Below are 25907 nucleotides of genomic sequence, written 5' to 3'. Positions count from 1 at the left end.
CTCGGGATGTTTAGCCTGGAGAGGACAAGATTAAGAGGTGATATGATAGCCCTGTTTAAATATTTGAAGGGATGTCATACTGAGGAGGAAGCAAGCTTGTTTTCTGCTGCTCCAGAGAACAGGACCCGGAACAATGGATGCAAGCTGCAGGAAAAGAGATTCCACCTCAACATTAGGAGGAACTTCCTGACAGTAAGGGCTGTTCGACAGTAGAACAAACTCCCCCGGAGTGTAGTGGAGTCTCCTTCCTTGGAGGTCTTTAAGCAGAGGCTGGATGGCCATCTGTTGGGTATGCTTTGATTGAGATTTCCTGCATGGCAGAATGGGGTTGGACTGGATGGCCCTTGTGGTCTCTTCCAACTCTATGATTCTATGATCAGTCTTATAAAAAGGACCACTAGAAATAATGAAAGGCTCTCAACCCACAGCTACCTGTACTAAGGTCAATTCCTAATTCCACCACTACACACTACCAGCAGTAGGGAAAACAAATCACCATGGAAGCCAGGAAACAGCATTCTTTCTTCTATAAACCAGCTAATTTTCTGGGGTAGAATAGGTGAGAGGATACAGAGCATCCTCTCCAAGTATCAGAACAGTCAGAAATTCTTCATAGAGCATGTGTGCGTGTCCACACATATCATACAGCAGAAAGACATTCTTCATATACAGAGAGGATAGAAATAAATTAGGTATGAATTCACATGGTGTGGTGTCAGCCACTCTATGTACTGTATACATATATCACTTGTATTTTGAGCAGCTGAAGACATGGGAAGCCAAAACATCTTGCCACAAGATTCAAATAGTTCTGTTTGTTAATCACTATCAAATGGAGAAAGAATTTCATATGTTATTTATATGGTATAATATAACCATTATTTATTTTTATTTTTATATATGGCGAGAATGAGAGAGAGAGAGGAGTACTATAGTTTGTAACTAGCCTACCTGGCTTTAAAAGAGCATCAGATAAGTTGATGAAGGGCTGAGTCAATTTAACAGCAATTAGCTCTGGTATTTAAATGGGGACTTCAGATTCAGAAACACTGTACCTCTCAATACTGGCTTCTGGGAGGGGGGTCTACTTTTGAGGGTTTTGCTGAAAGCATATGACTTGGTACTGTGAAAAACAGGATGCTTGAGTATATTGGGCCCTTGTTTTGAACTATGGTTTACTCCTATGCTCTTTGGATTTTTCAACCATAATGTTGTTGTTTTTTAACATTTGTCTTTTTTTTTTAATTTAAGCAAAGGTCACAGATCAACAATTGCTATAAGAAAATTCTGAAAGTAAAAGATTTGAAGGATTGCAGCTGATACGTAAAACAAATAACTGAAATAGTTTATGTTCCCTATTGATGGCGTAATAGCTCCATCTCGTGGTCAAATGAATTCTAAATACATGCAATACTTCAAAAAGACATACAATACAAACCATATTTTTATCTTGCATCTAAATTAATTACAGTTAGCAGATATTGATGTATTTTTTATATTAATAACTCACTTAACTCGTGAAAGCAAAACTCATGGAAGCAAAATGGTTCGTTCAAGAATGTTGCCTCTTGCAGCTCCCACCTACTTCCCAGTACTGGACAACCAAAAAATCTACCTCGAGCTCTTTTCAACTTGCTCCTATTATCTGCCTCACTTTGGTCAAGATGAAAAATAAGTGGTTTCCCACCTCTGTCTCTTTAGACTGAAAATCCTTTGCCAGTTGTCAGCTAACCTGTATGTGTCTGGAGATACATTTTATCACTTTCTGGCTGCCTAGACATTCAACTTGTGACCAACAGTAAAATCCAAACAAGCAGAATTAACATCAACACTCACTTGAGCATTCTTAAGTACTGTACTGGAATCTCAGCCTATTTATACAGAAGAATGAGCAGGCTCTCTCTTTCACAGTATTTCACACAGATATTCTCCCCCTTATGGAGAAACATAGACATTTCAATGTCTAGACAAATTACACTGCATTTTATTACATTGCATGTAAGATGTTGTACATTTATTACATTACGATATATGGCAGTTAAGGTGTTAGCACTTTCATATGGAAGGAACGTTTATATCTTCTACATCTTTTAAGCAGGCCTCTCCATAGTTACACACAGAGCTAGCCTGAGGGATCTTGGGGAGTTTCCTGTCACCTCAGCAGGTGATTCTGTTGAAGCTCTGGCCAACCTTTGGAATGGAGAAATGGCCAGAGCCATGAACACAAGAACTCCTGAGCATCCCCTCTTACACAGCAGAACCAAACCAGCCCCCTGGTTCTTCAAAGAATTGGTGGTGATGAAGCGAGTGAAACAGAGACTAGAGTGATGTTGACAGAAAACTCAAAGTGAATCTGACCAAACACAGGCTAGAACCTATTTGAAGGCCTACTCCATGGCGATACAGGCAGCAAACAAATTATTTTTTGCTGCCAGCATTGCATCTGCACAAAGCCGTCCAGCAGAGCTGTTCCAAATGGTCAGGGGTCTCTTACACACTCACTCTCAATTAGAAAATGCAAACCATTCACCAGCACGCTGTGAAGAATTTAAAGCCCTAAATGGCTTGAGCCCAGGTTACCTGAGGGAACGCCTCTCTCTGCATAATCCTCCCCGCACACTCAGGACAACAGGTAAATTATTACTCAGTCATCCAAAGGTGAGATTGGCGACTACCCAGCAAAGGGCTTTTACAGCTGTAGCGCCTTCTCTTTGGAATGCTTTACCAGATGAGATCCGCCTTAGTGGAACGGTGGAAGCCTTTAAAAAGGCACTAAAAACCTACCTCTTCCTACAAGCGTACCCTCCTAACTCCTTGTAATAAGTTTCCCCCCCCCCAATTGTCTATGGTGTATACATATTGGAATCTTAATAATTGCCGAACTGTATGTTGTATGTTGTAAATACAGTGGTACCTCGGGATACGAAATGCGCGGGTTACGAAATTTCCGGGATACGAAAAAGTTGGATTGGCAAAAACTGTTTCGGGTTACGAAATATTTTTCGGGTTACGAAATTCATTTCGGCGCAAAATTCAAATGCTATAGGCTTCCAGCGCTAACGGAAAGCTATTTCGGGTTACGAAATTTTCGCGTTACGAAGGGAATGGCGGAACGAATTAATTTCGTAACCCGAGGCACCACTGTATTTGATTTTAGACTGTAAGCCATTTTAATATTTCCCAAATTTTTAAATATGTCATTGCTTGTAATGTATTTATCTTACATGTTGTACACCGCTTTGATCCTGGGAAAAGCAGTTAATAAATAAACAATGTATTTATTATTATGATGATGATGCTTTGCAGATAACGTTGCTCAGATCCACTTTGATTTGGATGCTGTAGTTAATACAGTGCCAGTGGATGTAACCTTGGCTCATGTCTGTCCAGTTTTAATGGATCCTTTTCAGTTTGAGCAGCCTGATTATGTGGAGAGGATCCTTGGAGAGGTAAAAGCCACCACATGTGTCTTGGACTCTTGTCCTTCTTGGCTTATTAAACTGGTTCAGTGGGTAAAGGAATTAGTCAATGCCTCCTACAAGGCAGAATTCTATCTTACTTAATGGAGGCAGTTATGAGGTACTGTGTTACAGTGGCTCCATCCTTTTCTGGAGGAGCAAACTCAGAAGGTGGTGTTGGGGGACTCCTGCTTGACCCCCTGGCCATTGGCCTATGGGGTCCCTCAGGGGTCTGTGTTCAACCCTAAGCTATTTAACATATACATGAAGTTTCTGAGAGAGGTTGTCTGGAGTTTTGGGGTGTGGTATCATCAATATTCTGATGACACTCAACTCTAATACTCCTTTCCACCTCAATCCAAGAAGGCTGTCCTGGTCCTAAACCAATGTCTGTCTTCAGTAATGGACTGGATGAGGACAAACAAGTTGAAACTTAATCCAGATAAGACATAGGTGCTCCTGGTGAGTCAGAAGGCAATCATGAAATAAGGATCCAGCTTGTGTTAGATGGGGTCGCACTCCCCCTGAAGACACAGGTTCATAGTTTGGGGGTACTCTTGAGGGAGAGAAAGACAGGCTAGCTCCAACAGCCTGCCTGGAAGAAGACAAGCCCTCCCTTCATCCACCATCTTGAGGGGGAGAGAAGCAGGCTAGCTCCAAGAAGCCAAGTCCTCCCTCCAGTCCATCTGCCTTGGCCCAGGCCTCGGAGGTAGAGAAGAACTGCTGGACCTCATCCCCTTCCCCACCACCACTCCCTTCTCCTTTTGTGTCATGTCTTTTTAGATTGTAAGCCTGAGGGCAGGAAACCATCTAATTAAAAAGATTGTATGTACAGTGCTCTGTAAATTTACAGCGCTTTATAAATAAATGTTAATAATAATAATAATACTCTTGGACTCAGCTTTGAACCGGGAGGCCCAGGTCTCCACAGTGACCAGGACTGCTTTTGCAAATTTAAAACTTGTGCGCCAACTGCACCCATTCCTTGAGACGTCGGATCTGGCCTTGTGGTACATGCCTTGGTTACATCATATTTCTGTAATGCACTCTACATGGGGCTGCCTTTCAAGAGAGTTCAGAAACTTCAGCTGGTGCAAAGAGCTGCAGTCAGGCTGCTTACAGGGGCAAGTTAGAGAGAGAACAGTTTGTTTGATGCCATTTATTTCCAGGCACAATTCAAAGTGCTGGTGATGACCTATAAAGCCCTATATGACTCAGGTCCAGGCTATTTGACAGACCATATCTCCCTATATGAACCGGCCCAGGTTCTGAGATCACAGGGGAGGCCTTTCTCTCCATCCCACCACCATTACAAGCATGGTTGGTGATGACACAAGAGAGGGCCTTTTTCATGGCTGCCCCTAGACTCTGGAACTTCCTGCCCAGGGAGACCAGAATGGCCACTTCTTTGACGGCCTTCTGCCAACAGGCGAAAACCTTCCTCTTCAGATAGGCATTCCAAATAGAATGCTTTTTAACAATGGTCTGTGGTACTACATTGTTTTAATGTATTTTAAGCATTTTTAACTTTTTAAAGTACAGTATTTGAATTTTTACCATTGAATTTATTTTAATTATTGTAGTAATTTAATCCTATTTTGACATGGTTTTTTGTAACTTTTTAACTGTATGGTGTTTTTTAATGTTGTAAGCCACCCTGAGTCACAGTCTTGGGAGAAGGGCAAGATATAAATAAATATCATCATCATCATCATCATCATCATCATCATCCCTGGGTACTGCTACATACATAGCTACATCTATAAACATTCCTAACAAGGATCCACTGCAGTCATGATGGGGTATCTATTTTACATAGTTTATTGAGAGCAGAGAGTTTACCAGCATGGTCTAAATGATCCCAGACTTTGACCTTCCAAGTGTTTTGGACTTGAGCTCCCAGAATCCACAGCCATCGTAACCAATAGTCTGGGATTCTGGGAGTTGGAAGTCCAAAATGCCTGGAAGGCCAGAGTTTGGGAATCACTGGGCTTTCAACAGCAAGTCTGGGCAGTTATCAGCTAGGAACTGCACAGTTATTTATCAATAGCTCATACAATAGAGGTGAACACTCAGGAGCTCTCCTCTAGTTTCCTCTCAGCCTGTTTTATAGCCTTCCTAGCCTTATCAGCTGACCTGTATCTGTTCCAATAAGCTAAGAAACGCTTACAGTTCTCTGCTTACAAAAACATTTCCCTCCTTCAATTAGGTTCTTAAAGAGGTGAAGAAACACACTGGCTACTCTTGGATGCCATCAGATTGTTAAAACGCTTTTGATGTTGCGCAGCACATGAGGCAACACATCAAGGTTTGGCACTAGATTTTCCACTTTCGTGACTGTAGTCAGCAGCTTGTGAGCAGAAGAAACATCTCTCCCTTTCTCAATGAGCAAAGAGAGACTGTAAACTTCTCTCAGATTAGGCTTTTATTCTTAGAAGAAGTTCCACTGTGTACAAAAATATATACTGTACATCCATACCATCCACACTAGTCACAACCCTCTCTGAGGTACAATGCTCATCACTACTCTAGCTAAGGCTCCGTGAGGCCACTAGGACTTCTCTCTCCCTCTGTGTCACAAAGGATCCAGCCACCCTCCTGAGGGGCTTCTCAGACTGCCAGCATCCTACAGGACTTTACAGCACTTGCTGAATATCTTTTTATATCACTTCCTGTTTAAATGCCTAATCATGGCTCACAGTAACCCTTTAATGCCTGGTTACTATTAAAACCCACATTGTCCATTTTCCTTGTGACTCTATATCCCAACACAGATTAAACACGGCACCTGTCTAGAGTTCATTACAGGCCAATTTACTGTTTATACTAGCATTTCATTGTTGATAGTTATGTTGGTATTATGCCCAGAATTAGGGAGTTCATAGTAACAGACACATACATTCCATAATACACAAAGCTTTCTGCTTTATAAACCCATTATTTACATTTTCAGGTCTGCAGCATGTTTGAAAGATCCATATAATCTCACATTTACATGCAGCCAAACCTTTTTGTTTCTCCCTTAATGCAAATGTATTAACATATGGCTTTCTCCTACTTATACAAAGAGAAGTGTTTTCACTTTATAAAAGCAAACTTAAGTAATCCACTTCAACAGGGAACAACTAGTCAATGGGTTTAGCAAGCTCAGGGATGCATACAGCCAAGGAGATAAAGGCAAGACAATAGTTACAGTTCTCAAACATTTCTCCATGGAAAGGTGTCATCTATTTTTCCTTCAGCAACATACCTGACATAGAAATAAGTCTGCTAATATTTGAGAAATGAGCTTTAAAAAATTTGTGGATGACATTAAACTAAATGCCAGGTTTATGACCAGCCTCAAAATATATATCTTCATTTCTGTAACATAAAACAAACAGCACAAAACACTGTAACTTTGGCGCAGTACAGACCACCCAAAAAGGGCAGCCTCCCGGCGCCTGTTTTTCCACAGGAGGGAAGCTGCAGCCACCAAACCACGCGGCTTCCCACCAGCAGAAAAAAAAAACACAAAAAGCCAGTTCTTCTCAAGCCTCAGCAGCAGCGTAACAAGTGCACCACTGGTACACTTGTTATGCAAGCGCCACGTGGCACCGTGCAGACACCGCACGACGCTTATGTATCAATGGTGGTACCCATGTATACAAGGTGCCGCCATTGTTACATCCTCATCACGTGCATGTGGGCACTCCGTCCCCCAGGCAACCCTAGCACGTGAGGAGGGCATCGGAAAGGCCTGTTTGTACCGGGCCAATGACATGTAAAAAGAAGCCCCTGTTAATGAGCTTTTCATAACCTGGTAAAACTACTTACAGAAAACTAAATGTAACTTACTGTTGCAGTAAGAACAATCTTTCCACATAATTACTGAAAGAATGCTCCAAATTTTATTTTAACAATTTGCAATGTTCCCATAATTAGTATTTCACAAACATTTGTGTGATACCCCAAAATAAGTAACAACAAGAACGAATACTGTAGGTACTTCGCACCAACCATCAGCTTGTTCCCACAGAAGAATTACACAGCTGGAAAGTACACAACTAGCCCATATACAAAACAATTAAAATGCTTAAATAATTCTTAACAGAAAGTTGTGCCACAATTGCATACCACCACTGTCAACTGCTATGAAGATGTTGTTCAATGTAAGAAAAGTATAGGCTGAGATTCTACACCAGCTGTTTAGCTAAGTATACTTAACTAATAATAATAATAATAATAATAATAATAATAATAATATGTTTTATTTGTATACCGCTTTTCCTACGATCAAAGCGGTTTACAGCATACATATGCATATATAACAAAGCAAGTAACAAAACAAAAAAAACCTCTGCTTCTCTCCCCTCAAGATGGTGGTCGGGGAGGGCTCTTCAACTTGGCAGGCAGAGGCCTGTTGTTTCTTGCCTGCTTCTCTCCCCTCAAGATGGTGGTCGGGGGAGGAGGGCTCTTCAATTGGCAGGCAGAGGCCTGTTGTTTTCTGCCTGCTTCTCTCCCCTCAAGATGGTGGTCGGGAGGGCTCTTCAATTGGCAGGCAGAGGCCTGTTGTTCTTGCCTGCTTCTCTCCCCTCAAGATGGTGGTCGGGGGAGGCTCTTCAATTGGCAGGCAGAGGCCTGTTGTTTCTTGCCTGCTTCTCTCCCCTCAAGATGGTGGTCGGGGGAGGGCTCTCAAGTTGGCAGGCAGAGGCCTGTTGTTTCTTGCCTGCTTCTCTCCCCTCAAGATGGTGGTCGGGGGAGGGCTCTTCAACTTGGCAGCAGAGGCTGTTGTTTCTTGCCTGCTTCCTCCCCATCAAGTGTGGTCGGGGAGGGCTCTTAAGTTGGCAGGCAGAGGCCTGTTGTTTCTTTGCCTGCTTCTCTCCCATCAAGATGGTGGTCGGGGAGGGCTCTTCATATGGCAGGCAGAGGCCTGTTGTTTCTTGCCTGCTTCTCTCCCCATCAAGATGGTGGTCGGGGGAGGCTCTTCAACTTGGCAGGCAGAGGCCTGTGTTTCTTGCCTGCTTCTCTCCCATCAAGATGGTGGTCGGGGGAGGGCTCTTCAACTGGCAGGCAGAGGCCTGTTGTTTCTTGCCTGCTTCTCTCCCCATCAAGATGGTGGTCGGGGAGGGCTCTTCAACTTGCAGGCAGAGGCCTGTTGTTTCTTGCCTGCTTCTCTCCCCTCAAGATGGTGGTCGGGGAGGGCTCTTCAACTTGGCAGGCAGAGGCCTGTTGTTTCTTGCCTGCTTCTCCCCCATCAAGATGGTGGTCGGGGAGGGCTCTTCAAGCTTGGCAGGCAGAGGCCTGTTGTTTTCTTGCCTGCTTCTCTCCCCATCACAGATGGTGGTCGGGGGGAGGCTCTTCAGCTTGGCAGGCAGAGGCTGTTGTTTCTTGCCTGCTTCTCTCCCCATCAAGATGGTGGTCGGGGGAGGGCTCTTCAACTTGGCAGGCAGAGGCCTGTTGTTTCTTGCCTGCTTCTCTCCCCTCAAGATGGTGGTCGGGGAGGGCTCTTCAACTTGGCAGGCAGAGGCCTGTTGTTTCTTGCCTGCTTCTCTCCCCTCAAGATGGTGGGGTCGGGGAGGGCTCTTCAAGTTGGCAGGCAGAGGCCTGTTGTTTCTTGCCTGCTTCTCTCCTCTCAGATGGTGGTCGGGGGAGGGCTCTTCAACTTGGCAGGCAGAGGCCTGTTGTTTCTTGCCTGCTCTCTTCCCCTCAAGATGGTGGTCGGGGGAGGGCTCTTCAACTTGGCAGGCAGAGGCCTGTTGTTTCTTTGCCTGCCTCTCTCCCCTCAGAGGTGGTCGGGGGGGGCTCTTCAACTTGGCAGGCAGACCTGTTGTTTCTTGCCTGCTTCTCTCCCCTCCAAGATGGTGGTCGGGGGAGGGCTCTTCAAGTTGGCAGGCAGAGGCCTGTTGTTTCTTGCCTGCTTCTTCCCCTAAGATGGTGGTCGGGGGAGGGCTCTTCAACTTGGCAGGCAGAGGCCTGTTGTTTCTTGCCTGCTTCTCTCCCTCAGGTCGGGGGAGGGCTCTTCAACTTGGCAGGCAGAGGCCTGTTGTTTCTTGCCTGCTTCTCTCCCCTCAAGATGGTGGTCGGGGGAGGGCTCTTCAACTTGGCAGGCAGAGGCCTGTTGTTTCTTACCTGCTTCTCTCCCCTCCTAAGTAGCATCTGCTAGAATGATGCCCCACCCCATCCCGGCTTACCAGACAGCAACTGTTGTGATCAACGAGAGTCTGTTTTCCTATTGATTGGGCAATAACAAGCTAAAGTTTCCATCACCACCCACCAGCAATCTCGAGTGAGACAATCACAGGCAAGATCCCTGGCACCATTCTTCTTCACACCAGAGATAGCTGGCAGGAGGTGGATGAAGACATTAGTTTCCTGCATCCTGATCAACAAGAGAAAAGACCACCAGTGCTTGCAGTGGCTGATGCCTGGTAAATCAGGATTGGGAGACTTACAATCCCTACCTGTTCCCTACACTTTTGAAGCACACTGTATCTTATATATACACTCCATGCCCAGCCATGATATGAAACAATGTCTGGTAAAGAATCACAAGTCCCTAGTCTATACAGTGAGCCCTTGATATACACTGGGGTTTGGTTCCAGGATTCTCCATGGATACCAAAATCTGTGGATGCTCTCAAGTTCCATTATATACAACGGCCTAGTAAAATGGTGTCCCTTATATAAAATGCCAAAATCAAGATTTGCTTTTTAGAATTTTTTTTTTCTGAAACGTTTTCAAGCCATGGATTGTCAAATTCATGGATAAAGAATCCATGGATAAAGAGGGCCAGCTGTGATACAGAAGATGTCTTATACAAAATCAGATTACTTGTTCATCTAGCCCAGCACTGGCTATTTGGGCAAGTAGCAACTCTCTAATATCTAACACAAAAAAAATTCCCATCAAATATCTAATGCTATTTTGAAAAAATAAAACATGGCAATATCTTATCAAAGCCTTGGACTATCTGAATGCAGTGAGCTACAGTCCCTCCTCGTAAGGAAATCTATATAAGCAGCATTCACAACACCCATGGTTTTCTCTCTTTCCTGCTGGGAAAAAAGACTGACTTCTTTAACATCTGAATACGAAGCCTTAAATATAGCACTATCGTTCATCTAATATTAATGAGATTTCAGGCTAATAAACCAAGAGGAGTATCTTGTAATGGTAGAGAAAGTACAAGCAAAATAAAACATTAGGGATAAGTTAAGCTGTAAGGGCCTAAATACCCTAAAAGAACCAGATCCTTTCTGATCTTGGAAGCTAAGCAGCATCAGCCCTTGTTAGTACTTGGATGGGAGACCACCAGTGAATACCACATGCTATAGCTATATGTCAAAGGAAGGAGCTGACAAAATCACCTCTGAATATTCCTTGCCTAAGATGGTCCAAGAAATTCATACGGGGATCCATAAGTCAACTGCAACTTGAAGGCACACACATATACACAAGTACAGCTGTCACTTTAGAGACCACAGATCATTAGATTTGTGGGAACTGCAGTTGCCTCCAATTTGCTTCTGAACTCAATGCAACAAGCTGGCTTTGACCTATGAAGTACTGCATGGCTTGCAGTCAGACTAACTGGAGGACTGCCCCCTCTCATATGAAACAGCCCAAAATCTGAGATTATCTGTCAAGGCACTATTGCATTTACCACCACCCTACAAGGCTAGGTTGGTGGCTACATGTGACAGGTCTTTCTCTGTGGCAGGACCACAACTGTGAAATGCCCTTCCAAAGAAAATTAAGTTGGTCCAATGCTAGTCAGTTTCTAGTGAGCAGTTAAGATACAGTGGATCCTTGTTATACGCTGGGGTTTGGTTCCAAGATCCCCCGTGTATAACAAAATCCGTGTATGCTCAAGTCCCATTAAGTATAATGACATAGCAAAATGGTGTCCCTAATAAAAAATGGAACATCAAGGTAAATTTATACTTTTTTGGAACATTTTCAAACCGTGTATGCTTGAATCCGTGTATAAAAAATCCGTGTATAAGAAGGGCCGACTGTACTATTATTTCATAAAGGCTTCAATCCTTATAACTAGGTATCCTAGATTTAACTGTCTGGCTTTTAAACTATTTTTAAGAAGTTGTTTTCTATCGGTTTTTAAATAGTGTGTGTGCGTGCATGCCTGTGCGCATGCACATGCGCTTAATGTTTTAAATGTTTTTATCTAGAGCCCTGGCAGGCTGAGAGACAACAGATAAACACACTAAATAAATTAATAATTGAAAAGAATAGCATTTTATATGACATAAATGTTTGTTGTTATTGTGTGCCTTCAAGTCGTTTCTGACTTATGGCGAGCCTAAAGAGAACCTATCACGGGTGTTTCTTGGTGCCATTTGTTCAGGCATTTGCCACTGCCTTCCTCTGAGGCTGAGAGCCTGTGGCTTCCCCACGGTCACTCATTGGTTTCATGGCCAAACTGAGAATTGAATTCTGGCCTCCAGAGTCATACTCCAAAACTCAAACTGCTATGCCATGCTGGCTCTCATAACCAGGATGAAAATGAGATTAGGAAAACCGATTAAACAGTTGCACTGTGACAAAAATCCTGAATATCAGGTGGCTAGAGATGACTCAAGCAACACAGGCATGGACTATAAAACAGATGGATAGAAATACAAGACACAGAATTACTTAAAAACAAAAAATTTAATAACTTCCATGATACCTTTGATATTTGATTCATAAGCACACTTGACATTTTGCTTAAAAAGGCATTGTTAAAAGCAACGTAACAACAGATTTTTATTCTCATTATTTGTTACAGGACTTTTAGGCTTCCTTTGCACTTCAAGAAAAGTTCTCAGTACAGTTTACGATTATCCTCCAAATAATACCAGGATATAAGAAGAGCCATACTGAATTAATCCAAGACTTATCCTGGCCAACATTCTGTGCACATCAAGTCCAAACAGTTGTGCATGGGAAGCCTACCAATAGGCCATGACAGCAACTGCACCCACTTTCTTACATTTCCAAGTAACTTATACTGCCTCTAACATCAGATATCCTGATTGGCAGCCACTGATAGTCCAAATCTCTATTAATTTGCCTAATCCTCTTTGAAAACAGTCCACACTGACACTTGACTTCTTTTTGTCGCGGTGAATTCCCAGTTTAAGTGCTGTATCAAGAAGCATTTCCTTTTGTCTGTGCCTTTCAGCTTCAGTGGATACCCCAGTTTCTAATACTATGAGACCCACTTTCTTCACACTGTCCATAAAATCATAATCATCCATCAAAGGACGCCTTGAAAAACAAAGGAGGAACACTAAAAAATATACTAAATATACCAAATTAAAGTCATTCTGCACATCCGATAGCAGTTCTATGAGTGAAACACACTGTGGGATTTAAGTCTGTTCTACTCCTTGGTTTTGTTTCTCACAGCCATTCTGCAATCGCTGCAGGATCATTTACTTGAAAAGGCAATTCTATTCTATTAACCTTTTTAACTTGGAGTATCACACAGGTATACCTTAAAATCAAATGTTTCTATGAATTCATTCCACAAAATCAAGAACACTGGAAACCCAGCTACTATTTGTGGTATAGTAACAAAGAAATCAGAAGTGGATTATGGAGAAGAATATAGATAGACAAGACAAAGACAAAAACCAGAAATATTAAATATACATACCTATAAGCTCAGTTGGATTCTTATTACTAAAATGTTCACATACACGAATGAATGCTTCTGTGTTATCAGCTGTGGGACACTCACCATGTCTGAAAGAACAGAAGGATCAGTGTAGTAAGCACATTTTTATGGAAAATAAATAAATAATCATGAATTCAACCAACTTACCCTTTACACTGAAGCTTTATATATGTGATGCCATCCTTTTCTATATCACTCCTGTCATAGAATCTAGTCGTATTTGTCAAGTCTATCAGCAGACCCATTTTAACCTGAAAAAAAATAAGAATAGTGCTTATTAATTATTACTATATATTTATTAGCTCCATTTATGTCCTGCCTTTCCTCCAATTAGCTGAATACATAATATATGACTTGTTACTTTCCATGTCATCCTCCCTGCAACTCTGTGCAGTAGGTTAAATTGAAAGATAGGAATGGGCTCAAGATCAGGCTATGAAATTCATGGCTCAGTGAAAACTAAAATCTGGTTCCTCTTAATCCTAGTTGAACACCATGCTGACTCTCCATATACCAAATAGTTCTTTACCAGATTATATGTTACCAAAATAATTTATCCTGAACTCCTTTATGTCTCATCACCTCGAACTCCCAACTTCTTAATACAGTAAATGAACAGAGTGGCACCAGAGACACTGTGACCAGTTCATGCATTGGTGCCCATTTTCTCCTTCTGCCCCAAAGTATAGCTGGCCTCCACATTTACAGCTTTGACTTTTTCAGATTATTTGCAGTTCTGATTAATATCTTCTCTCTAGGAATTTCTAAGTCCTCCAGTGCAATTATGTGGGAAATTGACCATAGAGTTATGCTGGAGAACCTAGAAGTTCCTAGAGAAAACACATCTCTAGGAATTTGTAGGTCCTCCAGCATGATTCTATGATCAATTTCTGGCAGATGTTGATAATAGAGTTGCACTGGAGATTCCTGGAGAGGTGTTCTCTCATGTAAAAAAAAAAATAGTGATTTTTTTATTTGTGATTTTTCCACATTTATGGGGGTCCTTCAGCCATAACGCCGTGAAGGTGGAGGAGCCACTATAATCTTATTTCATTTTTTTAATCTATCAAGTATGCCTTGCTCCAGCACACATATTCTCTAGAAAAAGAGTGAGACTCACAGATCAGATGTGGCTCAACCAGAGCCCTACAATTTAAAAATAATTTGCCTCCAAATGCCCTCCAACAGTGGTGGCGATTTCATCACATCTGCCCCCCCCTGCGCCCCAACTTGATTTGCATGTCCTGTTGAAAAAATGGCCCAGAAAGGGCCAAAGAGTTGTGAAATTGCACACATGGGGGACATTTGGAGGCAAAAATCTCCAAGGCCCTAGCCTAGGAAGCCAGTGCAGCCCCCTAACCTGTGACAGTTACCCAGCCCAGCTCTAGAACCTAAAATATCAATAACATTCTTATGAATCTTGCCTATGCAAGTAAGAGCAGTTGCATTCAGGAATTCAGCCAGTAGTCCTGCTACTTCAGTGTCTCAAAAGGGGGTTTAGCTAACATGCTGGGGAATGGTATCAGGGAGTTAGACAAAGGGAAGAGACATGCTCTCTCACACACACTTTCCTGCACCATCTGAGACCTCTCTGAAACTAAATAGATGCAGAAAGCACAAAGAACAAAAAAAATAGGGCAGGAAACAAACTGATAGGTTTGTTGAAGTTGCAATTGTAGGTTTTTCTCTCCACTGTACTTTGAAAAAAGCTTAGGTTCAGTAGAAAATTTTCTAGCTGTAATATGATAGGAGTTCCCAGTGGTCACAAAATGAAAAGCATTTCACTAAAAAGGAATATATTAAAGAAAAGTCAGAACTACCACCACTCTTGTTGCATGACTGCACCTTTGTCTCTCGTGTCAAATCCTGCTAGGTCACAGGTCGAAAAGTGGCAAGAATGGACATTTATTCTATAGACCCAGAGTGCCAGGCAAAACTAGTATTAAAAAATAAAGCAATATTCTGGAATGTTACAGATACCAAATGTTCAATACAAATTTATATCATTTGTTTATAAATGCAGATGTACAGACTGCTTAGATCTGGATTTCAAAGTAGTATGCAGTGTTATTTAAAAAAAGCAACATGCAAACAAAATAGCACATTTACATTGTTCACAAAAACAGATGATAGGTTGGACTACACCTGTGAGGTTTGCAAAGTAGGTATGTTTTCAAGATGTATCTCAACTTACAACTTATTGGAACATCCTAAAAGTCTGTGGCATGGTTGTTCCACATAATGGCCGCTACCATGCTAAATACCCTGCTCCAAATGACCACAGGGTAGAACGCAGGAGCATATGGTGCTATCCAGAGGCCCCTCCAGTTGACCTCAAAAGCTGAATATACACTATCTTAAAATCAGTTCTTTCTTGAGCTTTCAGATACACTATGGAGATTCATTGGATGTCTTTATTTCAACACATGATACTGCATATATGGAGCTTATACACTTAATGAATCAGATTTCCCAGTGAAAAAACAGTAACATTCTTTAGGGAAAGAAAAAAATATGTAATATATCTATTTCTGTCTCCAGTCAATCACCCTCCACCAATTAAGCCAATGAGCCAAGCTACCCTACCTACATATTTCTACAATTATAATTTTCAAGAAGGGAACTACTAATGCTTGAACAGTTAAGTGCTAACTTTTTGCCCTTACCTTAAGGCTCTTTAAGTAGTTTGATAACATACTGGGATGGAAACGACACTCTTCAGCAACTTGATCATCATATTTTGGTCCTAACATTGTCTTCAGAGGTAAAAATCTCCCTGTTTGATATTAAAAAAAACCCAAAACATTGTTACAATAGGCACATTGTGACTATGAAGTTATTTAAACAAGTTGAGAATCAGTGTTAAAATACTTTCAGAGCACTGTAGCAGCACTGCTAGATTTCATAAAAGCCTAGTAACTGTACTGTAAACTGCTAAATAAGGAAATAAAGTGGTACAAAATCCAGCATTACACCATCAGGAATTAAGTGCTTTCCCATCAGAATTGAATACCCTAAAAGCAATCCAATCTAACAAGAATGAAGAAGCTAAGCATATTTGATCAATACCTGGAACCCATGTGACCTGGTCAGTGAAAAGTAGGACAGTGTCTATTTAAACTCAGTAAGAGACAAGAGTCAGTAAAGCAGTCCAGAAAAGGCAGAGATATGTACACAGGAGATCAAAGAACACAACATATCTTGTGTCCAACTGACCAACTACTTTAGAAAAGACCAGAGCCTTCCTGAAATAAAAGCTTTAAAGATCTCCTGGATCCAGTCTGACTTAAGAATGCTCAGAGACACTGTGAAAAGTAAAGATTTGTACCATTTTTTTCCTGGTTACATCAGCTTTCACCTAGGAAAATTATTACGTATCCTGATCATTTCTAAATTTGAACCCCATAAGGCAGTCAGTTTATTAAACTCTTGCCAGACTGACAATGGCTGCACATTTGTTAGCAAGGGCTATTACACATGATTATTCAACAGCACAAAACTTCAACTGCATATCTTCTTCTGACTGCATTAAAAAAATTACCATCAGACGACCTCTGATGGACTTTTTTTAACATCAGATGACCTCACAGTATTCCTCATCTAGAACAGTGTTCTAGTTCTGGGCACCACAGTCTGAGAAGGATATTGACAAGCAAGAACGTGTGCAGAAAAAGGAGACCAAGATGATCAAAGGTCTGGAAACAAAGAAGACAGAGACACTGAGATATGTGTATAGGAGACTAATCCATAATCCTTGCCAGATTAAATTGGAAACATGATAGCTATCTTTAAATATCTAAAAGGATGTAGAAGGAGCCAGCTTATTTTCTGATGCTCTAAAAACTAGAACACAAACCAAACGATTCAAATTATGAGAAAGGAGATTCCACCTAAACATTAAGAAGACTTTTTTTTTTTACTGTAAGAGCAGTTGAACAGTGGAACAGATTGCCTTAGAGAGTTGTGGACTCTCCATCTTTGGAGGCCTTTAAACAGTGGTTAGATGTGCATCTTTCAGAAGTCCTTTAGTTGTGTATTTCTGCATGGCAGAAAGTTGGACCAAGTGATGCTTGCATGATCTTCCATTGGGCTCAGCATTTTACAACTTCTATTTTTCTTACTGAAGTTGTATTATATTTGCTGTGTTATTTTAACTGTATGTAACTCTAGCAACTTAAAAGGTACTCTGTAAAAAGAAACTACAAGCAAAATAGATGCTGAGCATCGAATGCTAAATATATAAAACAAGGGATACCAGGAATGACATGAACCTGCCCACAAGTTGTGTTCTGGGAACTCTTCCTCTTCATATCATACAAATGACCCATACATTTGGTTGTTTGGTAGAAAAGAAAAGGCATTTGCAATTGTCTTGTCACTAGAGAAGTTCCCAGACTTAGGGTGCATCTCCACTGTAAAAATAATGCAATTTGATACCACTTTAACTGCCATGGCTCCAAACTACAGAATCCTGTGATTTTAGTTCTGTGAGGCACCAATGCTCATTGGCAGAGAAGGCCTTTATTATTCTTATTATTGATATTTTAATGTTTAATTGACATTTTAGGGGATGAGCCTTCTCATCTGCCGCTCCTAAATTATGGAATGGCCTGCCAGAGGAGATCCAACACATCACCTCTCTTGACACCTTTAAAAAGGCTGCCAAGATGGGTCTTTTCCAGCAGGCCTTCCCTGTCTGACCTTCCTGTTACGCTGATATGGACTGCCCTTTGGTTTACCCTCGCCTCAATCATGTCTATTTTTAGTTAATTTTAACTTGTATTTTACAGTGTTGTTATTTTAGTTTTAGGGTAGGGGGATATCATAGAATCATAGAGTTGGAAGAGACCACAAGGGCCATCCAGCCCAACCCCCCCCCCCACCATACAAGAACTGATAATCAAAGCATCCCTGACAGATGGCCTTCCAGCCTCTGCTTAAAGACCTCCAAGGAGGGAGACTCCACCACTCTCCATTGACGGAGTGTGTTCCACTGTCAAACAGCCCTTACTGTCACGAAGTTCCTCCTAATGTTGAGGTGGAATCTCTTTTCCTGTAGCTTGCATCCATTGCTCCAGGTCCTGTTCTCTGGAGCAGCAGAAAACAAGCTTGCTCCCTCCTCAATATGACATCCCTTCAAATCTTTAAACAGGGCGATCATATCACCTCTTCAACCTTATCTTGTTCAGTCTTTTTTTAATTTTGATCCTGTCCTCTGGAGTATTAGCTATTCCTCCTAATTTGGTGTCATCTGCAAATTTGATAAGTATGCTCCCAATTCTGTCATCCAGGTCATTGATAAAGATGTTGAATATCACTGGGCCCAGGACAGAGCCCTGTGGGACCCCACTGGTCACTTCTCTCCAGGATGAAAAGGAGCCATTGTTGAGCACCCTTTGGGTTTGTCCAGTCAACCAATTACAGATCCATGTAACAGTTACCTTGTCTAGCCCACATTTTACAAGCTTGTTTGCAAGAATGTCATGGGAAACCCTGTCAAAGGCCTTACTGAAATCAAGATATACTACACATGTCCCTTCACATTCACTAAGGTTAGGGGCACAAGACCCCCGTGAATGTGGAAAAACCGCAAATAACAAAAAACATGGTTTTTTTAACCTGAGAATACACCTCTCCAGGAATCCCTAGGTCCTCCAGGGCAACTCTATAGCCAACGTCCGACAGACACTGACCATAGGACTGCCCTGGAGGAGCAACAAAGGCCTAGTGGAGTGTTCCCTCTGGGAATCTCTAGGTCTTTCAGTGCAACTTGTAAAGTTGGCCACAGAGTTGCGCTGGAGGACCTAGGTATTCCTAGAGAGAACATATCAATCAAATCCATGAATAATCAAAGCTGCAAACATGGAGGGATGAGTGTATATTATCCACAGCATTCCCTTCTATGTAAAGTGTTTTTGTGTTTTTATGTATTTGTTTGTGTAATTTTGTAAAACCATCTTGATCCTTTGGAAAGGCGGTATATAAATAAAAATATATTATTATATTAATAAATCTTATTACTTTTATTATTACAAAACCCTCCTAGGGCTGTCAACCCAGGAGGCTTCTTAGCCCTGCCTTGGGAGATCCAGTGGCCACTACAGTATAAATATAAGCCCGTGCTCCTTAGTCTGGCTCAAATGGAGGACATGCTTGGGAGTCCCCCACGGACAGGAGGCTGGGATGGAGGGCGCCCGGTTCTCCCTCCCGGGATTGGGAGCCCTCCCAACCCTGGGCTCCTCTCCTTCCTCTCCTCACCTGCCACGGGCTGCCCTCTCCTGGGGCAGTTCAGCCACCGCGGAGGGATCTTGTTGAAAGACATGGCGGAGGAACAGGAGGAAAAGGGGGACGACAGCCCCTGACAGCCTCTCCCCAGCGACTGCCACTTTCAACCACTTCGCCGCCCCGTAAAACGCCGGCGCGGACCACAATGCACCGCGGTTGGACGACGACGACGCCACTTCCGGTTCCGCTTCAGGGACGCTCCCCGCCTCGGCCGCTCTAGCACCGGGAGGTCCCCTCCTCTCTATGGTTAATGGGATGACGTCAGGATTCCATGCTAGGGCTCTACTCTGAGTCTCCTCTGCAGAGAGAGACTCCTAGGCGCCCTCCATTGGGAATCCCCAGAGCATCCTCCCTTTGGACTAAGGATAAGCAGGGATGATGCCCAGACAAGGAAGGACATTGGGCCCCAGGCACAATGCAGCCATTAGATTACCTTAGTGAAGGGGCAGCATTATTATGATCATTATCATTATTATTTCTAAGAATTATTTTTATTATTATTAAGCTTTATTTTTATATTTATTTATATTTATTTTTATAGCACTGTAAATTTACACAGCGCTGAACATACAGTCTTTTTAATTAGATGGTTATAATAATAAGCATATTAATAATAATAATAATAATAAGCTTCTAATAAGAAGCATGATTATTATTAATAAGTATTATTATTATTTCTATCCCACTTCTTCAATAATATAATGTAATTGTTGCATTTAGGTATTTTACGTATTTGCTTCTGCAAATTGTTTGTGTATTATTGTTTATGTATTATTATTAATATCATTATTATTAAAGGTATCACTGTTTGGATGTTTGCTGTATGGCCAACAAGGCTCCCCTTAGATGTTAATAAGCAGGGATTTATTATTCTTATTATTGATATTTTAATGTTTAATTGACATTTTAGGGGAAGTATGGAATAATTGGGATTATTGTTATATCGTACGGGTCTTTATTGTAAACCGCCTCACTCCCTTAATGGAGAGGCAGGGTAAACATAAAGTTTTATTATTTTATTTTATTTATTGTTTATATTTATATGAGTGCTTTTTAAGCTTTTTATTTGCTTGTTCCATGCTGCCTTCAAGTCTTTCCCAACTTGTGGCAAACCTGTATCATGGGGTCTTCTTGTCAGGTTGGTTCAGAGGGGATTTTTAGACCATAAGCCTGAGGGCAGAGAAATGTCTAATTTAAAATAATGTGAGCCTCTCTGATAGCCTTTTGGTTGAAGAGCGAGGTATCAATATTATAAATAAATCAAATCAATAAATTTTAGCCATGGCCTTCCTTCCCCCGCGGCTGAGAAGTGTGACTTGCCCAAGGTCTCCCAGTGGGTTTCATCTGTCATCCATTGATGACTTCTGCTTCTTCTTGGCTGCAGATAATGTCTTTTTTGCACTCCTCCCTGATGATGTCCCTGTCCAAGGTTTTTCTGGTTCCCTGTCAATTAGGCTTAATAGTGCAAATCTATTTTTTTACATTACTAGGCATGTCATCAGACAAGGGAAATTGGAAGTATAATCCAATGCCGATCCAAATCCAATCATGGGGTTTAACATTATTGTGTGATAGACTACCACACGCAATTTCGGGCAATGGAAAGTCAGTCCGAACGCAATCATGAGGTTTCACATTATTGCGTGAGAGGTGATCACACGCAATTTTGGGCAATGGCAAGCTATTTTCGAGCAATGGGAAGTCAGTTCAAATGCAATTCGAATTCACGTAAATTCGCTGAACTAGCAAATTCACATGAATGCGTTCTGGCCCCTCTTTCTTTTCATTTGAAATTAAGAGAAATTCCTCCTGTGTGATAAACTCCTGTTTCTCTAAACTCTATGGGAATGTTCTTCAGGTTGTATTTTGGCACCTTGGTTTCGGAACAGTAGGTGGCAGCATACCTCCATATATTCACACAAGAGTGACAAAGCTTAAACACTGGAAGCAATGAGAGGCGGCTTTAACAATGTGCTGCAATGTTTCTGGTGCCATCTAATTTTGGCATGGACAGATCATGCTGTAAGGCAATTGCTCAAATAGGCAGTAAACCATTGTCCTGTCAACTGAGTGGATTCTATATCAAACCAGTATGAATGTCGACCTCTATAAGTTGCCTCTGAATGAAGACGCATGAACATGCAAATGCATATTATAGTCTGCACTTTCAACTACAGTATATTTGCTTGTTTCTGTACTTTTACATGCGCTCTTAACATTATAATGTTAAAATTATTCTGCAGTCCTTTGTCCAGTCATGAACCTCATAAAACTCAATGGTGCTTAGTTCTGAATAGATCGGCATCGGATTACAATGTAAAACATTTCCTTATTTGTACAATTTACTCAGATATTTCTATACTGCCCTTCTGTCCTACAGAGTGGCTAACTGTATTTTTTTTTAAATATATAGGTACATGTATTTTTAAAACACAATATCAGGTGAAAACAAACTTTAGTAGAGTCCTATAAAAAAGAGAAAGGAAAAATAGCACAAATTACGCAGTTGGGAATGTTTGTCATGGCCAAGTGTATTTTCTGCTGAGGTCCAGATGAATGTAACATGCCAGGTTGGGCAATTTTCATTAGGAATGAAACTAACTGTCTACTTACTTGCATCACAGTCCTGGACTGGGGTCACTCAGCTACAGTTTAAGGGAAATTTGTAGATGGGAGAAGCATTTATGTATCTCCATCATAACATACACTTCAGCACTCCAGACAAGTAAGAATTCTTGTTCCTTGAGTCAATATCAACTATTGTACTTATCTGCCTTGGCACATTCTCTCAATGGGGCAAATGCATATGGGGTACAAGTTATATTAATAGCACCTGATACTAGGTGGTCTTCCAACTATTTTATATTGGATCCCTTTTTGGGAGAAAGGTGGGATAAAATTAAATAAATAAATAAACTTTTTAAATTTCAATTTATATGATCTACTAAGCAAAGATCAGGAACAATATGTTATAACAATTCAGAATGGAAGGGGCCAGTCACTTGAAGGGGGTAAATTGCAAAAAGAATTGCTGGTTTGGCGAGGTTCACATATGCGTGGCCCAAAAATATGGCTGGTACTGTACTTGGTAGAGAGGGACACGGAGAGGCAGTACTTTGCTAATGGCACCACATGTCGAGTGGTGGGAGCATACAAAGTAGCACTTGCGTCCTCTAGAAGAAAACATGGCAGAGAACAAGTGATAGTCACTGGAGCAAATTCAATGGCTAAATCTAAGAAAAGCTGGTGTTCACAGGAATGGCCCATCATCTTTGGTTAAATCAAGTGAAGTGAACATTTAAACAGAGGAAAAGGCTGCTATCATGTACAATTAGTATAACTTTCACACCACATGAATTCACTGACAGTCTCAAAACAGAATGACTCTACTGGAGACTAGAAACAGAAGATGAAGAGAATGGAACCCACTTTTAGGGCATCATCCAGAGAACTACTGTTGTTGGCAAACTGTAGATTGGTTTGGCCCTTCATGTGTATTACTTAACAATTACCACAATTGCTTACTATCACATAATCTCCCACTGGCTTGATTTGGCGGGGACAATGCAAATGAATTCTTTTATCATCCCATTTTTCAGCTGCTTTTAAAATGTCCCAGGTTCTCTATCTTCCTCCCACTTTCCCACTGTGTCCTTCAGTTGCTGAAAACTGAGTTCAAATTGTAAAAGTACTCTAACTTCAACTCAGCAACAGGGAGAACAGCAAGGAGAAGAGGGGGAAGAATCTTGCCCTTCCCAATAGGCTCAGGCCAAGCAAACCACTGCAGCCTCTCTTAGCTTATGTGTTCTTTCTCATTACAGTGGGCTCTCCACATTCGCTGGGGTTATGGACATAGGACCACTATTTATTTTTAACCTGAGCAGACACCTCTTTAAGAATCTCTGGTTCCTCCAGCACAACATCCACCAAAAGCTGACCATAAAATTGAGAAGTATAATCTCTAGGACTCTCTAGGTCCTCCAGTGCAACGTCTGGCAAAAGTTGGCCATAGAATCACACTGGAGCATCTAGAGATTCCTAGCGAGAACCTATTAATCAAATCCACAAAAGTGAAAGCAGCAAATGTGGAGGACCAACTGTAAAATCTTTTACCATCCCAGCGTAGTCTAGTGTTGCTTGGCCTCTATGTTCTGGTTTTCATCTGTTAAATGTTGAAGGGAATGCTTCCAACCATACCTGCTGGGTCTTGTGAGAATTGCATTAAAAACATCTGAAAGAACTTGCTAATGTATTTCTCTGAACTATTTGCCATAACTTTTGAGAATCTTGGGCCTGTTACGACAGGCCAAAATAAAGCTGCTTCGAGTCACTTTGGAGGTATGGTATTTCAATGATGCATGGTCCTAAAGTCCAAAAGCCGCACCAAAGCCACACGACTGTCTAAGGACTGGAGTGCAGCTTGGTGTGGCTTTTGGACTCTTAGGACGCATGCATCATTGAAATACCATACCTCCAAAGTGACTCGAAGCAGCTTTATTTTGGCCTGTCTGTAACAGGCCTTGGAGAACAGGTGAGTTGCCAGAAGACTGGAGGAGAGCCAATATTGTCCCTATCTTCATAAAAGGCAAAAATCATTGAAACTACAGACCAGCCAGCCTGACCTCAATACCAGGAAAAATGTTAAAAGAGATTACACAGGAGTCTGTCTGCAAGTCTCTTGATGACAATGCAGTGATAGCAGGAGCCAACATGTGTTTGTCAAGAACTAATCCTGCCAAACTAATTGTATATCTTTTTTTTCAATTTGATTATTTGTGAGTTTGCCATCAATAATTAAATGTTTTATTTTGTTGTTTTTTTTTAGTTTTGTGGCCTACTGTGGAAAATCACAGACAACGCACATAGATTAGAAAATGTAAAGAAAACTTTTAAAGGTTTACTAAGCCATAAAGGCATAAAATAACACCAAATATCCCTGCTTCCTCTTCCACTCCTGAAGGCTCACCCAATACTGGTCACCCCACTGTGGCCACATCTAGGACTCCTGGGAAAGTGGCTGCTGTTTCTCTAAGAACCAGTTGAAATGGTATCAAAATGCATCATTTCTACAGTGTAGATGCACCTTGGGAAGACACATGAACGAATTCTTCCAGATAGGTATGGAAAACCACTGTTTGAAGGCACATTTATCACCACAGCTAGAAAGTTTATAGGAGAATAATAAGGAAAGAAATATGAAGAGTTCAATACACATCACAGCTAGAGGCAAAAGCATTCAGTGTTCAACTATTATTTTTAAGGAAACATTCTACTCATTAAGCTACACAAATAAAATGTTCTAGCATGATTCTTAAGAGAGCTAACGTGGCTGTTCGTTATGTTGACTTTAAAATCTGGCTTTCACGTAAGTAAACATTTAGAAAACGCCAATGGAAAGAGAACTGAAATCCTCTCCCACTGTCAACGTGACCTACTTTCCAGCGTTGTTGACACTACAAAGTATCTGTCTCTGTCCTTGAAACAGTTGGCTTCAGCAGTGGGCCAGGCTGTTATATCCCAAAATATAGTTCAGCTGTCAAAGAAGCTAAGCCCAAAACATGTTTACTCATGTCCTTTCTGGAATTATAGTGGAGGCCTTTCCCACAGCTTGAAATAAAGGTATGCATGCCCCCAGTTACAGCACAACTTGCTAGCAAAAGCAATAGCTATTGCTATTGCTGAGCATAAAGAAGATTCAGCTGTGAGAGCTGAAACGCTATAGGGCAAGAGCACATTTAGCAAAAGCTGGAAAATGACAAGGGAGGGACACTTTTCAAGGATTAAGGGATCGTCTGATGTCCCCTAAACTTACCAACCCATAATCTGAACTTGCTTCTCCTTATAAACTCTCACTGTACTGTCGGCACTGCATATCCATAGATTCAACCATCCACGGCTTGAAAATATTCAAAAAGAAAGAATTCCAACAAGCAAATCACGATGTTGCCATTTTATATAAGGGACACCTTTACTATGAATATACTGAATTCTATTATGCCATTATATATAATGGGAATTGAGCATCTAGAGATGTTGGTATCCACAAGAGATCCTGGAACCAAACCCCAACGGATACCAAGAGCCCATTGTACCTTGTTTACAAATAAGAAGGGAACCCCTCCTGTGTGCAGTTCTACTTGTTTTAAAGGAAAACTGTGTTTTTCTTTACTATCACTGCAGCAGCTTTGGGGGTCAGCAGGAAACTGGGGGAGAGGGGACTAAAGGGAGAGTTGTTTGCAAGCCATGCCCCCCCCCCGGGTTCTAATTTTACACCAAAGGAATATGTGGGTGATTTGAAATTAATCTTTTCTATGCTTTCTGCTTATTGTACTACCCACTCAGATACCCTTTTACAGGCATAGTGGAAAGGAAATCAAACCGGGTTGGAAGCCACAGACAGCCAGTGTGTCCTTTTTGCTTTAAAAATAGGAGCTCTGTTTTTCACTCTGTGTGTGTGTGTGTGTGTGTGTGTGTGTGTGTATCTGAGACTGAATGATAA

The 25907-nt window shown here is 41.5% G+C and overlaps 1 protein-coding gene across 2 annotated transcripts in view; it reads right to left on the bottom strand.

The window, feature by feature from the left end:
• Positions 1-19541, bottom strand: part of RNGTT (RNA guanylyltransferase and 5'-phosphatase) — a 220186-nt gene extending 200645 nt beyond the window's left edge. For both annotated transcript variants that reach the window (XM_042449658.1, XM_042449667.1), the window contains exons 1-4: positions 19382-19541; positions 15790-15899; positions 13271-13374; positions 13103-13191 (exon numbers count right to left, since the gene is read on the bottom strand). In XM_042449658.1, the coding sequence (XP_042305592.1) occupies positions 13103-13191; positions 13271-13374; positions 15790-15899; positions 19382-19445 (367 nt within the window). In that variant the 5' untranslated portion in view covers positions 19446-19541. The remainder of the gene's footprint in view (positions 1-13102; positions 13192-13270; positions 13375-15789; positions 15900-19381) is intronic.
• Positions 19542-25907: the final 6366 nt, after the last annotated feature.

This window comes from Sceloporus undulatus, chromosome 1, assembly GCF_019175285.1.
Source record: "Sceloporus undulatus isolate JIND9_A2432 ecotype Alabama chromosome 1, SceUnd_v1.1, whole genome shotgun sequence".
Taxonomy (NCBI): Eukaryota; Metazoa; Chordata; class Lepidosauria; order Squamata; family Phrynosomatidae; genus Sceloporus; species Sceloporus undulatus.
The sequence above is the reverse complement of the archived record's forward strand: the minus strand, read 5'-3'. Positions and strand labels throughout refer to the sequence as shown.